Raw genomic sequence first — 16,224 nt, forward strand, 5'->3', positions numbered from 1 at the left:
GAGGACTGGAACAACAAGATCATTTAGTGGGAACGAGAGAGTAAATGAATGAACGAACAACTCGGGGGGAGAGTTTTGTTGTGAAAGTGGTTGCTGGAGTGCACGCCAGCCACTGGATGGACTTCTTGTTTCTCGTTGTGTGTGTCGTATTGTGTGTCGACTAGTTACTGTAAACACCTGTAGGTTGCATGCAGCTGGTATCAATGATCTTACAGTGTTACCCATAATCTGCTTTTAATTAATGGCAATGTTTAGCAGAACCACAAAACATCTCCAATTTCAGATGGCATTTGATGTGATGCTGCTCATTTCAAACGGAGACCACGAGGCACATGTTTGTGTACTATACTGTAGGGAGGCTAAATGCTGGTGCCTGCCTTACCTAATGCTCCCAGCAGAGGGCAGCAATCGCATGAGGGATCTCAATCCCAGTTTAGTCAAACAGGCTTAATGTGTACCCACAGTTCCTGAGCCATGTGACCCGTAGGTCAGGACCCTATCTCCTGTTTCCTTTTGCATCGAGCCACACCCCCCAAAAACTAACCTTAAAATGCCTCTGCCAGGGGTTGAACTAAAAACTTCCAGTTGGACGCACTAACCACAAGGCCACTGACCTGGTTTTGCCGAGTCCTTGATAAACAATATTTAGTGTTCCAAATGTTCTACAGCAGTAAGTAATACCGAATACCGATCCAGTTGCTGGGTTTCAGTCTAGCCTTCATTTTTGGGGCTTTTCTGCCTATAATTGATCGTTTCAAGTGAAGACGGACAGAAAAGAGGGAGAGAGAGAGAGACGGGGAGACATGCAGCAAAGGTCATCATGAACGCGACTCGAAGTGCCTGTATGTGGTATGCGTCTGGACCATCCACTAGGCCAGCGGGCGCCCCCAGTCTAGCCTTCTAATTCAGGGCCTAATTTAAACCTGAGACAACAGGGAAATGCCATAATAAACCATCTGGGTAGAATAGAAAACTAACAAATCTGTCTCTAGGAATAGAGCCAAGCAGAGTCCTCCCAGCTCTGATTCTAACAGTAGTAAAATGTTAACACACACACCCAGCGTTAAGCTGCCGATAACCCCTCCCCCCACCTTGTGCAGACTATTGCCATGTTTGTTGAAACTTAATTAAAAATGAATGGTAACTGAATGGTAATTCTTGTCCAGTTCCTCAGTGACATTTACTGTGGCTCCGTGTTCAATGCACCGCAATTAATGCACTACTATTGCATTAATTGACATGGTGTTATCCGTGGTGCCATTCATGTAGAGTTGTAAACCCCATGCGTCTTCAACCAACCATGAAATTGGGTTTGCGTTCAACTGGCTATAAATTAAATATGGTTAATTGTATTGTAAAATATATATATATATATATATATAACAGGGCGTTCACACGTCTCACGAGTACGAAGTCTAACTTGGCTGAGTGGAGGTGGCCATCAGTACGGCGGGTATACATTTATTGAAACACCGTCTTCAAATGCAGGTCTGTTTAGACCTTCATCAGGCCATCTTTACGATAAAGATAGATATAGATACGGTAGTGATTTAGTTGTAAAACGTTTTTAACTGCATTTGAAGACGGTGTGCGAGAGTTTGCTTATACCTTCTGATGACCTTCATCAGGCCATCTTTACGATAAAGATAGATATAGATACGGTAGTGATTATGTTGTAAAACGTTTTTAACTGCATTTGAAGACAGTGTGCGAGAGCTTTTTTCCCCCATGTCAATAAATCCATGCCTTTCCCTTTTCCAGTGTGCCGGGCCCTCGTTTGGTCTTCCCCCGACGCACCTGTGGCCTTTGCGTGTGCCAGAGTTTAGCTTTTTATTAGGTAGGATGACTGGGTTGAGGCGAGACTAGCATTCAGAAAGACAGACATCACCACTGTCACAGGGCGATTGTAGATAGACTATTTACGCTGTATTTTTAAGTATAAAAATCATTTCTGACCCGTGCATTTTTTTTTTTAAATTACCAGGCAATGTTCAATGTTCAAATGCCACGAACACAATTAAATTATTAATCACAATTATTGTGTGCAAATGAAACGAATCTTAAATTGGTAACGGTGACAGCCCTACATAGACGGCCCATCCTTTGAGTACGAGAGGTAAGATGGCGAGGCTGAACGCTACTCGTCCCCCCAGTCCGTACCTTCTTGACAGGCGAGGTGGGAGGTGGTGGGGTCACCTGGTTAGTGGTAGTGGTGGTGGTGGTGGTGTTGGTGGTGGAGCTGGTTGGGGAGGTGGTGGTAGAGGACACAGTGATGATGCTGGCCGCCGGGGCAGGTGGTGGTGGCATTGTCGTACTGTTGTTGTTGACCGGAGCAGATGGCTTGCTCTTTTCTAGGTGGAGGCGGGGGGGGGGGGGGGGGGGGGAGAAAAAAGTTTAAAAAGCAGATGTAAACTTGTTTTTGTCAAAGGCAACGAGGAGGAAGTCACCCAGCAGAGCAGGAAACAAGTGGCTGATGGATTTCGATGAGGTTACAGTATGTTGTGGTTGGGACTTCCAAGCCGAGCAACAGAGGGACCATCGTCCATTGAGCTTTCGTAAAATGGACGCTTGAATGTAATGTGTGTTTAGTGGTCAAATTGGCTGTTAATGTAGAATTTATGCAGTGTTGTGTTAATGTAGACTTTATGCAGTGTTGCGTTTGACAAATTAAGGAATTTACGGAAATTGGACTACCCTGTGTGAAAAATAGCTGATTTTACAGTATTGTCAAGAAGATGAATATCACCACAAGCACCAGAAATCCAGTTAACTTTGGGTTAACAATGGGAAAATGAAACTATGTATAGTGGGCAAATGGAAATATAGAACATGCACACACAGACATCATGTTCAGCCCATTTTGATTGAAGTGCCGGATTCATCATCAGTAAAAAGGAGGATTTAAACCAAATTAATGTCAGAGTGTGGACTGGCGGTGAGAACCAATTATAGGGGAAATGTCTGATAGCAATGCCAAATCCCTGCAAAGTCCATTTTAATAAGTTGCAAAATCTCAGCCACCAGTATCACCATAGCAAGCAACCCTATGAGGCGGTGTCTTTAATCTTTATTTAAACTAATTTACTAGAATTTGTCTGGTAGCTATAGCAGGATTTAAATTTAGTTGTCATTTAAATCAGTGGTTCTCAAAGTGGGGTCCGGGGGGGTCCTTGAGGGAGTTCCAGGGGGTCCCCAGCTAAATGATAGTTAGGAACCAAATGGACACTTATGGAACTATAACTCAGAGTTTACAAATTTTATTAAATTAACAATGATTTTTACAATATTAAAAAATAAATGTCCCAGAGATAGAAATGCCATTAAATGGGGGTCCGTAGCCTAATGCATGTGAAACTAGGGGTCCTTGAAATTAATGTTTCGGAATCACTGCTAGAGACTCCTCTCTTATCGGGGGCACTGGCATATTCATTTCAAATGGGGGTCCGCGGGCTACTAAGTGTCAATTTGGGTGTCCTTGACATGAAAAGGTTTGAGAACCTCTGATTTAAATGATCCCTAATAATAATAATAATAATACCTGGGACTTATATAGCACTTTTCTAATACCCAAAGACGCTTTACATGTGTGGTGGCCGGGGGGACGGACATGAGAAAAAGACAACTTTATTAGAAATTAAGTAAAATAAGAGTAAAAACCAATATGTAACAGGTAAAAAACACATCCCTGTAGGTTTCCCCCACAAATACCTGCTTCGTTCTCAGACTCTGAATCCTCTTCATCCTCTTCCTCACTGGAGCAGCTCGACTCGTCCTTCTTACCCTCCTCTTCTTCGTCTACCTTCTCGGGTTCTAAGGACTCGATGCGCGGCGCCGTCTTCTCAGACTCCAAAACGAGCGTTTCTTTGCTAAAAAATACACAATAAAAAATAAAAAAACACCAATGCCTATTAAAACTAGTAGTAAACCATTAGTTAACTAGTAGTCATCTATTACGCATATGGTAGAGGTGGACACAAACACTTAATTAGCTTACATTTTATAAAATACACAATAAATATTGTTTGTGCCCGATTCAAGGAGACGGAAGAAACATCCGCAGACTAGTTTACAGCTCCAAGGACTTACTATCTTTGAACCCATTTAGGGCAGAAATGTTATGTTGCTGATACTTTACATAGCAACAAGAACCCCAAAGGGGGTTTCAGTCCTGAAGGGGTTTAAATGGCAAAAGCCGCAATGTTCAACTTTCGACCTGTTCAGGTCTTCATCACACACACACACACACACACACACACACACACACACACACACACACACACACACACACACACACACACACACACACACACACACACACACACACACACACACACACACACACACACACACACACACACACACACACACACACACACACACACACACACACACACACTCACACAGCTCTAAACTAGCGTGCGGATGCCTTAATGCCTTGACATCCAGCACCTGGCCTAAAATGTGCACACAATCCTCTCTGGATTGTTTGTGCCTGATGCCATGGCGACCCATTGAAGTTAGGACTACACACTCCATACTTGGGCATACTGTAGATGCATTGGGAACTCCTTATATGATCCTTATGGTGACACGAGCGTTGGTGCTGCTGTGGTCCGGTCACACCGGCCAGCCCGGCCCTCACGTTAGCCAATTTTAATATAAATAAAAATACAGGTAAAGTTACTCCTACTGAAGTCTCTCAACAGAGAATTGTAAAAGTGGAATTCATTACTTTTTGACTTGCTTGTTATTGTCCCCCGTCGTCGTCGTTTCAATCAAGGGAGACTTCTTGACAACCTTCTTCTCGTTCAGAAGCTGGGGAAGAAGGAAAGAAATGCCGTCAACAATAACATCAAAGAGAGACGTCAAGAAGCAAATTACATTGTATGTTTTTTTTTCCCCCCACAGACTGTGGATACAAATGTACTCATTCGAATGCCTCTTCAGCTTCAGTGGTGCTGATATTATGTGAAGTGCTATGTATGCAGCTATGCAGACAGCTAGATTTTAGTTTTATTCATCTGGAATGTTTATGTCTAGTTTTAGTAGACTAAATATCATGAGATTTTAGTTTGACTAAATCTACAGTTGTTTTAGTAGATTAAAATGTATTTTGGTGAGCCTTGATGCCGTCGTTAATGTCGTATAAAGGCATTTCGTCGTATAAAGTGACCTACCGGTATACTGGATCTTGTCCCTTCCAAACATTTTAGTTTAGGGGCTCCCCTAAACTTATTTGCCATTTTTTACTATTTTAAAACCAACCAATCAAAACCAAAATCTACATCAACACGTTGTTAGCTAGCTTGTAGATCGGGTATTTGTACTATTTTAAAATGTTTTAAAAAATGGCAAATAAGTTTAGAGATAAGGGGTGGCTCTCTCTCTCTTGTCCACTAGTCCCTTCCTAACATTTTAGTCTAGCTTTTATTTTTTGACGAAATTGTCAATATATATATTGGTCATATATAGTCTTGGTCATCATAGCTTAGTTTTCACTTCATTTCCATTTCGTTTTCGACAGTGAAAAAAGGTAGTCGACGAATTTTGTTTTGTAATAGGCGACAAAATCAACACGGGTGTTATGTAATGTGTAGATGTACACAATGAGCACAGAGAGAAACCCACCAGGTTCTGTTTCTTCTGGAGTTCCTCCAGGTAGCCCAGAACATCTTCGTCTGAAACGTCTAAAGCTGTCTGACCCTGGAGAGGGGGAAACAAACAACAAAACACCCTTAGAAAATAACAGATTAGAGATACAATATGAACAATTCAAAACAGAAATGTTTGACTATTATTCATCCTACTGGATCTTTTAAGAAAAGGTGTGTTCTGTTGCTTTAGTCTGTCCTTTTTAAGTCTCATTTCAAGGTTAGATACAGTGATTTTAGGCCTACATACAGTGTATCATACCTGCAGATTCAGAAACTAGGTTCAAGAGCTAGTTTGATGAGGTGCTTATTTGCTATAATTTGTGTAATTTCCCAAATGTGTCATTTTACTCCATACTGTAGAGCCTACAAATGTGTTTAATAATTGGTTTAGTAGATGTTTTTACAACACGCTAGCAAATTGTAAACTTTATCATTTCAGCTAACAGCAATTTGTTTTAACCTGAATTTTCCACATGTCCAGGTACAATGTCTCAGATAACGTTAGAGGCACGTTGTAAAATCGCCTAACTTATCCTTTAAAGGGATATTTTGTGAAACACACCCCAGACAGTATTTCAATTGCTCGATTCATTATTTAGATATTTAATTATTCATTTTAACTGCCCCGCCCCCTTCCTGTACAAACCCACTGTAACTTTAACAATCAACCAAACCACAGCAATGGGTCGATATGCAACACAACGGTTTGTGTTCGTCCCAGCGGTGTGATATGTCCTGTCGCACGTCGGCAGATGGTGGCGCATCGGTATTGACCTTCCAATTATACCTCACGTATTGGAAGGGCAGTACGAGTCACCAAAAACAAGGACAAGGTGACTAATCTAACATGGTTAAACTGGAGTTTGAAGTTACAATGGCTTAGTATAGGAAGGGGGGCGGCTAAAATTAATATCAAATATCTAAATACTAAATCAAGCAACTTAAAAACTGCCTGAGGGCGTTCACAAAGCGTGAGTAGAAATTACCAAAAGCTTTCTTGAAAGTGAAATATCCCTTTAAGTAAGAAACATAGATGTTATGGAATTATGCAACAAAACGTTTGGGTCAATTGAGATGTTCAACATTAGTTCTACACTGTAGATACTGCTATGCTACTTGTAGGAGCCCAGCTACTACATGATATATGTGCAGCTTATCCCAGGTTGTAAGGGCAGATTCACACCGAGTCCGTTTGATTCAAACTGTTCCCGAATACGATTCCCCGGTCCCCGCTGGCTATGATTCACATTGGCCTTAGATTCTTCCGCACTCGAGTGCACTTACATTCAACTGAATTCAATGCTTTCACATTGTATCGATCCATATCCGAGTACACTTCAATCGGTCCCGGGAAATGGTTGGGTGAACCGCTCCGGGGGGGGACGGTACGCAGCGTTCACACTATACCACAACATCTGCCAAGAGGGCCCGAGTGCGCACCCGGGACCATAGTGTGAATCTGCCCTTAAAGAAGAGGGAGGGCACTCACCACTTTATTGATGAGGTCCATGTCACACATGTTGTCCACCAGTATCCTGCAGGCCTCCTCTTTGCCCCAGTGTGCCGCTGCGTGGAGCGGTGTCCAGCCGTCGTAGTCCTTAATATTTACATCATAGTCTGCTTGGATTAAAAGCCTGCCACGAAAGAGGAGTGAAGAGGGACAAACCCAAAAAGAAAAAAAATAGCCTTCATGAGAATTAATGAATACATTTGGTTCCCATGGACTGGGGTTTTAATATTTGTGGGCTCGCTCCAGCTAGCACACACAATAGTTGTCTTACAGTCTATTGGGCCACTTTGTTTTGGCATCGACTTCCACATACTCTGTGCTAGAAATCTAGTTCAAACTTCAACATGTTCAGCTTTAAGGGCCTTGCAAACGGGGAGCGATAAAATGCGCCTATAGTTCATTTTCAATGAGACCTGCGTTTTTTTGCTCGGAGAAGTCGCGGTGCGACAACGCAAGCGTATTTACGTGAGCGCGGTCCCGTGCATTTGTTGCGCGCGTGCTCGTTCCGTGCACACGCCCGCGACTCACCAGACCTGGATTCTAGTTCGCTTTTTTTTTTTACGCTTGCGTTGTTGCGACCCTCTTCAACAGACCTGGAGGAGACCTGTGTTGATCCAGGCAACAACGCCTGTGTTCCTCGCTTCACGTTTGCAAGGCTCTTTATGCAGTTGTTTATGCTTGTATTTGCAATTTCTTGCTAAGTTTTTCCCTGAGGAAAGGGTCAGATCTTTCTAGGTTCACACAGAGGTGCTATCTGTGGTTGCTATAACAACGCATTCAAACCTCTGCCGCTTCCTGGGGTGGCAGTGAATATGTCACCTTCCATCATCACTGGATCAGGGAATTTTCTACACATTGCGGGTTTTCAGCGAGCCCACGCAGTTTCTGCTTTTCTAGTTTTCCATGTTGCTGCCAAATGCCCACACATTTAGAAGAAATGCACCACAGCAAAGCCTGGTAGCCTCAGTCCAGATTGATGAGATACTGTACTTAAGTAAAAGTATCAGCATATTGCAGTGTAGAAGTACTCTGTTACCAAGTGAAAGTCCAGAATTCAATGTGTACTTGAGTAAAAGTACAAACGTATTGGCATCAAAATGTACTTCTATCAAAAGTAAAAGTGCTCATTATGCCGAATGTCCCATTTCACAATTTAGCACTTTAAACTACGAAAACATATTTATAAAATAGCAGATTGGCTATTTTCAATAGGGGCTGAAGTGGTTAATGTATGTTTTAAATACAATAATAATACAATACATTATAATTTAAATAATAATCAAAATCTACAAAGTAACTAGTAACTAAAGTTATCAAATAAAAGTTGTCTAGTAAAGGACAATGTTTGGATCCAAGATGTAGTGGAGCAGAAGTAAAAGTACTGGAAAATACCCAAGTACGGTAAGTAGCAAATACCTCAAAATTGAGGCAAAGTGACCAAAAACAGAAACGACTAAATAAACTCAAAAGCTTAGTCACCCCTCGGCAGAGACACAATGAGCTCAGCAAATGTTTAGAGAGACTCGCCCATCGCTGCCAGCAAAATGTACTGGTGAGACATTCTGACCCATTGTCTTCATCGTATGGAAGCTGTGATCCACATTAGCGATCCTAGCACTATCTGTGGCGGTGGTATAGAGCTGTATTGGCAGGCTTCCCAGACCAGATGGACATGGGAGCCGCAGAGCCTTCCCTTGCAGCAGAGTGGCTGCATTAACTCTTCACAGAGACAATGCCTCAACACAGTGCTCTGACAGGCTAGAGACCGAGACATGTTTTTGATTAGCAAACAAGAAGCAAACCAATGGCAAGCCTCAGCGCTGCCTTGGCTACAAAAGACCCTCTTTAGTGTGACAGAGAGGAAAGTCTTAACAATCGGTAGTCTTACAATGATCCACTGTTTACTGCCATATTACACAACCCCCCCCTGATTCAGAACTTGGCCGTTTATGTTTTGCCCAGTCAGTGATGTCCATATACAACCTCATAGATGAACTGCACTTAACCACTTCTGATGCCCAGGAGGTCCACAGTCCACACACGTCTTATCAAATGAACTCGCAGGGTGCCAAGGACGTGTGGGTACGGGGTGCATTTCATTTGTAATGCTGCTGACGTTTGTGCACAGCAACACTACTTGAAACTATAAGATTGCATTGTGGGTTTGAGCTGAAAGGCCCTTTATGTCAATCAATCAGTGGCAGATGCAAAAAAAAAATATATATATATATATATATTTTTTTATATTTAAATTAAATATTCTTTAGGGGCATGTCATGAGATCTACCTGCACAGCCTTTGTGGTCTACTGGGCACCCCTGTCTTAAGGTATTTTGACCAGCTCAGTGGCCTTGTGGTTAGAGTGTCCGCCCTGAGACTGGGAGGTCGGGGTTCGATCCCCGGCCGGGTCATACCAAAGACTCTAAATAATGGGACCCAGTGCCTCCCTGCTTGACACTTAGCATCAAGGGTTGGATTGGGGATGGGAAGTGAGGACGCTGGCGTCGACTGTTCGCCGCTTCACCTCCCAATGTATGAATGAATGAACCATTGTAAAGCGCTTTGAGCACTTGGAAAAGCGCTATAAAAATGCAATTCATTATTAATTCATTTATCGATAAAACGAAATAGCTATTTTTTTGGAAACGTTGCTAGGCATCGCCTTGCTCAGCCCCTCCCGACCACTTTGGGTGCACGCGCACCCATTACTTCCTTGATTACGGCCTGACAAAAAAAAAACCCTATTTTCTCTGAATCTACGCTGCCTCCACGTGACTGACCATAACGGCGATGTTCTGGACTCGTTTCTGACTTTGTCGTGCATCTCGGTTACAATATTAATCCCTCTCTAAAGAGAGATCAGGGAGATCAGGCGCGACGTAATGGAAGATTTCGCTTCCCGTTTTTTGGGGGGGGAAAGGGAAGACGGGCGTTTTCAGAATAAAATCTCCCTCATGTGCTTGGTAAAAGTTGGCACTATAGCGCTTTTATTGTTAAAGATTTGGCGGCACTATAAATGTTAACCCATTTTGGGGCGGGAACCCCTTTTGGTGTTAGTTGTTAGTATGTTATGCTTTAGCTATTGAAAAATAGCAGATCTACAAGATCTTTGACTGACATAGAAACACAGCTTTTTCAGAAAACTGTTGAACTGTAGAAGACATTTTTTAGAATCTGATCTCAGGTCAGAATGGGTTAAAGATACACCATGCTCACTTTAAAACTTCAACGTATCCCTTGGCGGCGGCGACGTGGAGCGCGGTTCCTCCCGACTTGGTGTGGCGGACATCTTGGATCTGACCGCTGTTGAGCCACTGCCGGGCGTCTCTCAGCATGATCCGCTCCTCCTCCTTCCGGACGGCTTCGATATCCAACCCTGGTAGAGGAGAAGAAGAGAGAGGCAGGTTATTCCATCATGCTGCTGGATAAACTACAAGTATATTTTTTTCTAAAGGCTTTTCGTCCTGCTCCTATCCGCCCAACACTTCCTGCTGACGAGAGCCGCCCCAGCCCGTAGGATTACGTGCAGTGACTATTATGACCACCTGGCGTCCCTCAACACCCCGAACACCCACTGGACAGTGGGGCGGGCAGGCACTTTACCGCTGCGCCACCCGAAAGCCCCCCCTAGACTCCTCCTACACATTGAGCTGAATATATATACATGAAATGCATATAACGTGATCGCCGGCAAACATGGCTGTGTGGCAGCTGAGCTATTGTTTTCCTACGGAGGAAGCGGTGATGTTGAACCTCGGGGCAGTGCAACCATGTGCAGCGCACGGCAATTTTACACATGAGCCACAATGCTCAAAGTTTAAATTAATTTCAACATACACACAAAGCTGTGCATAGGAGCGGAAACGGAAATAGATGGGAACTAAAGAACAACAAGGCTACGTGGAATGGGGAAGCATATCCGAGACGGAAAACAAAAGATGAAGTATCCATTTCTCTGGTGCAGTGTTCATTTTGTCGACTAAAGCCCCAACAACACCAAAGCGTTGTCCCTGCGGTGCGATACGTCCTGTTGCACGTTGACCCTAGTGAATTCAATGGCCCAAACCACACCAAAGGGTCGAGACGGTTTTAGCGTTAACTCCTCGCAACCGTTTGGACCCAAGCAGTTGCATGGTGACGTGTGTTTTCAAAGAATCATATAAGACTAAGTCTAATGAACATTGTATTTCTATTTCTTTTTTTAATGGTGCAACCACTCCTATAATAATAATAGTCTGTCCCTGGCTGGGTCCCTGGGTACGTACAGCACCACTCACTTCAGACGGGTCTGTTTTTTTTTCATTGAATTACTTTGACATAAGTACAGTAGTGTGTGCAATGGCATTACAGCCAATATATATATATTTTTTATTTTACATTTGAGAATTGAGAATGGCACTCCACGTATTGATTTTGTTGTACAGAGTACTCAGAGTAGCAGACAGTGTCAATCGGATGCTCAATAATATGTATTTATTTTTCAGTCATTTGATACAAAAAATAAAATGAGATATTAAAACTATAAATCTGTGTCTGTATTGCATATTCAAACCTAAAATGTATTTGACTAAGACCAATACCTAAAAACTAAGACTAAAATACTAAACTAAGACTAAGACTAGACTAAATTATTGTTCAATTTCGTCGACTAAGACTAGAATGTAACTAAAGACTAAATGTGTGTTATTCAAAAGACTGAGACTAAATCAAAATATGCTGGAAAAATCTAACACTGCTCTGGTGTCTTTTACAAAGCGGGATTCCCTTCAAATGATTTATCTGCACTTTTAAGTGTGATTTATGCTCGTGTTGTGTCGCACTGAAAAGAACGATTTACAACATGTCGCGGCACCTCATAAACGTGCTTTCTTGACGACTGCGTTTACCCCGTCACTCTGTTCTGCGAGGCCAAGAGAAAAGTGCACGTGTGTAGGCTGCTTAAGCTTGGTTGGCTGCAGCTGTGAGACGGGGACAGAACGAGATGAGACATAATGGCTTCTGTGTGTCTACATGACTACATCAAAGGCAAAAAGGAAAACTGAGTAACAGCAGTAGGGGGTAATGGATTGTTCTCAATGGGAAACATTACAAGACACAGAATAGGTTTTAAACAGGGGGGTTACCGTAACAACAATGTTGCTTGAAAACCTTAGCTGGCATCAGTTGAGCCACCGAGTCCAGGTATACATGTTTTATTTACTTTGGTGTTATTGTGGTATTAAGGCACAGGCAAAAAAAGAAAGCATCAAACCGCTACGTCGATTTCACCTATCAAAAGTAAAGGGGACTGCTTGAGCACATGATGGCCCGTTTCCGTTTGTCTGCTTTTATGCCAATATTAAAATTGCTAAAAAGAAACAACAAAGGTCCTGGAGGAGAGAAACCCATACACCTCGTGGCTAAATGGGTCAGTATGTCTAAAGCTATACACACTGCGTGATGGCAGCAGCCAGAACAGACATGTATTGTCTTGTTGACACCTGGGTGGAACGCAAGATGGCCTGACACACTGGGGGGGAGCTGCCTGCGTGTGACTGTCTGCCTACTCAGCTGCTGTGTCGATTGTGCTGAACCAACGTAAACAATGAATCGAGTGCTCTGGGGAAGAAGCCAAAGGTTCAGCTGATCGCATACGTTCCTTTTTTTCCCCCCTCCTCCCGTAGATTGGTCTCTGGCGCAAATAGCTTAATTAAATGGTTAGACTGAGCTTTTGGTGAAAAGCAGAGTTCATTTAGAAATGGCTCCAAAGTATGGATAATAAAATGGGGGCGGGGGGGTCTTATCTGGGTGAGGGAAGCCTGAAAATCCTTTAGCAAAGTGTCTTCCTAGTCAGCGATAATATAGTCTTACTTGCTATCGCACATTGTGGTTTAAAGGGGATAAGGTTAAAAGTGAACCGGACAAGATAGTGAACTCAGTGAGGAAAGAGACAGCCTTGTGTCTCTTAGGGAGCTGGCTGGCTATCAGGGTAAGGGAAGGAGCCGTTCACTTTTACCCCAGACGTCTGACCACATATACAGTAGGAGCCCACGGGGACGGGGGAGGACATAGATCTGTCAGCCAGCAGGACCATGCTCAATTCCTGCACAAATTCAGAAACAGAGGACTGCTTGTCTGTCTGCACGCCGTGTTCTTCAACCGTGGGAAGAATTTAGGAGGAGACGAGCTTTATTTCAATATAGAAACTAGGCTAATAAGTCTTCATTTAGCCTACCTACATCTGAAGGACAATGCTATTCGAATTTATTGATGACAACATGCATGTGTTGCCATGTTGATAAATTGAATGCATAGGAAATTGAATCAAGTCCCCAGGAGTTTTACGTGTAATGCTTTTAGCCTAAACTTCTTTCGGTACTCTGATTGAATATGTCATTAGTCTGAAATTTAAACGGTGCAATCGATCACCATTTTGTGTATATACAACTCGGATCAAATAACCAGCCGTTGTCCAGATAACGCATCGACAGTTGGATAATCAGTGACAGATTCAACTCAGCCGCTGTCCATTTGAAGCCCATGCATGAAGATAAATTATCTTTATAATTGTATCAATACGCGCATTAGTACTCTGAGCTCCTCTGGACCATTTGTAGTTTGCAAAAGGGCAGGGGCAAACAACAAACCGTGGAAGCACTTCATTTCTTTAAGTTGTCAGAAAAATAAGTTTGCTGTCCTGATGTTCCTTCTGATTAGCCTGTCCATTTAAGGGAAATATAGTATTTGTGCAGAATAGATTACTAGGTTAGTTCAGAGTCAGACTGCTCTGGTGATTGGGAGCCAGCTAGTTAGTTAGGGCAACAACAGGAGTCTGGCCTGCAGCTCAAAGTTGATCTTCCAAGAGAATGCAGCCCTGTCTGTATCAGTGCAGAGAAAATAAATAAGACAGAAAATCCATTGGACCAGAAAAGGGCAGATTAAGACCCAGCAGCAGTCCTTCCCCTTCCTTCTTGCTAAGTCTACATATGGTCTGGTAAAGCCAAAATGAAATGTCCAAAGGAATCTGCCCCGGAGCAAACATGAGGATCCTCAAAGGAAACATCAATAGTCCATGGCTTCTTAAGGAAGTCCAGGAGCATAGGGACAAAATTAAAATGGCTTTAATCTCAGCTGAAGAGGAAACCGCTGACTACTACTACTAGAGCCCGGTCCAAATGCCCCCCCCCCCCCCCCCCCCCGCCTCACTAACCTCTGGGCAGCAAAGCCAAAAGGGGTTAGTGTGGGTCTGAGTCACAAGTCCGATTTTCAGTGCACGACTGGGCCAGAGCAGAGGCCTGCCTCATGGTCACCTGATCCACACAAGAGCTTTGCGTAGGATCTGAAGGTCGACCTGGCCACAGAGGGTCAACCATGGCCACCCTTTAACGAGTTTAACCTCATGACTAGCTAGGGTCTCTGAATGGCAGAGGAGAAAATCACTTCACAAACACACACACACACACACACACACACACACACACACACACAGACCAGCGTTACACAACAGCCTGTTACATAATGCTGCCTGCTACCACTCAACGTGGGACAGTCGAGCTGTGGATTGTTTGGCATGGACAGTGGTGAGGTCGAGACAACAGTGGATTCTCTCATCGGTTTACCTCGTACGAGCACATTCACATAAAGTCAGGTACATTTCCATGCTTGTAGATCTGCCATTTCCTAGGGCTGTTACAGGCCCGGGATGTACAGTAAACGTGAATATTTGACAATTGGCTTTACATATAAATCTTTATATAAGTCTGTATGACAAAATAGTAGGCGTCTCAAGAGACTTTACGCCTAGAGCAGAGACCCGACAGCCCCACCCTGAGCAAGCAATTTTGCGACAGTGGTAAACAAAGAAACAAAGAGAGCATATGAACACTTTTTGAGCATTTAAAGCAATGAATAGTATACATTAATTAGTGCAACACTGGTGTAGCCAGCACCAGCTGATTAATGGCTGACCTAGTGTTGGAGAAGAGAACACACCGACTTCCAATGTGTGTAAAATGTTTAAGCCAAAAGAAGAGCATGGTTTTCATATTCTAGTGAAAGTATGAAACAAAATCTTAATTTACTCCATGTGCGTTCTTTTATTTACCATCGATCAGTGCCAAAATGGGATTCCGTCTAAGAACTGAAAAAAGTGCTCGCATCAAATAATTTGCGTTGACCGAGGGGTCTTCGACTGACTATTAAATATTCCAATCGTCAAATTTCAGATTATTCGGTGTGCAACACGGTACGCCACGAAGCCTGTAACAGGTAATGCTGTTCATTTTCAACATTAAACCTTAGACCGGTTATAAATTTAAAGAAATGTCAGTTTCATTAAGAAACGTCACCACGTTATCAGTCCAGTTATCTAGTGGAGAAGAGATCCAGCAGAATTAAAAGACATTCATTTTATGCTTGGTTGCATGCTGGAAATAGCAGATCTACAATCGCACAGTGAGTTTGTAGTGAGTGAGCCCAGCCACCGTTGCGCAACATGCCTTTAGAGAGCGTAACCTGCTAACAAACGGCAGCCTGGGGGTGATTACCACCAGTGCAACACCATTTAAATCTCTTGGGGACTTCAGTTAGAAGAGTCGGTGTTAGTTAAGGGATGTCAAAGCCACAGACGGCACCTTTCAAGATGTCTCTAACCTCCATCACACACCCAGACCTGCTTCATGTTACACAGCTTCCTCTACTAGACCAGCGGTTCTCAAACTTTGTTTTTATTCGGTACCCCCCTTTTCCTGATGTCTGGATCAAAGTGCCCCCGTTACCCGACTACATATTGCTCAGAACTATGCCCTACTTTGCCATGCAACAGTGTCATACAAGTAGTCTCATACAAAAGTAGCAGCTATACAAGCTCGAAATACGTCAGCTTGTATATACAGCTTGTATATCTGCCATTCCTGCTACTTTTGAATTTGAATCCTGAAAAGTAGCCAGTTTATCGTAATTTGGGGGGGGTGTAAATGATATGGGGGATACTTGTATATTGATACCGGTATTTGTTTGTGTGTGTGTTTGTGTGCTGATCATGTCATTTTCACTAAACAACAGATGCAGATAGGCTGATGT

The 16,224-nt window shown here is 43.1% G+C and overlaps 1 protein-coding gene across 6 annotated transcripts in view; it reads right to left on the bottom strand.

Moving 5' to 3' along the window:
- ppp1r12a (protein phosphatase 1, regulatory subunit 12A) overlaps window positions 1-16,224 on the bottom strand; it is an 84,119-nt gene that overhangs the window by 31,434 nt on the left and 36,461 nt on the right. For all 6 annotated transcript variants that reach the window (XM_080757696.1, XM_080757698.1, XM_080757697.1 and 3 more), the window contains 6 exons: window positions 10,381-10,540; window positions 7,144-7,288; window positions 5,629-5,703; window positions 4,733-4,815; window positions 3,709-3,866; window positions 2,197-2,351 (listed from right to left, as the gene is read on the bottom strand). In XM_080757696.1, coding sequence (XP_080613822.1) covers window positions 2,197-2,351; window positions 3,709-3,866; window positions 4,733-4,815; window positions 5,629-5,703; window positions 7,144-7,288; window positions 10,381-10,540 — 776 coding nt within the window. The remainder of the gene's footprint in view (window positions 1-2,196; window positions 2,352-3,708; window positions 3,867-4,732; window positions 4,816-5,628; window positions 5,704-7,143; window positions 7,289-10,380; window positions 10,541-16,224) is intronic.

Source organism: Protomyctophum bolini (genome assembly GCF_963924005.1).
Source record: "Protomyctophum bolini genome assembly, chromosome: 23".
Lineage (NCBI taxonomy): Eukaryota > Metazoa > Chordata > Actinopteri > Myctophiformes > Myctophidae > Protomyctophum > Protomyctophum bolini.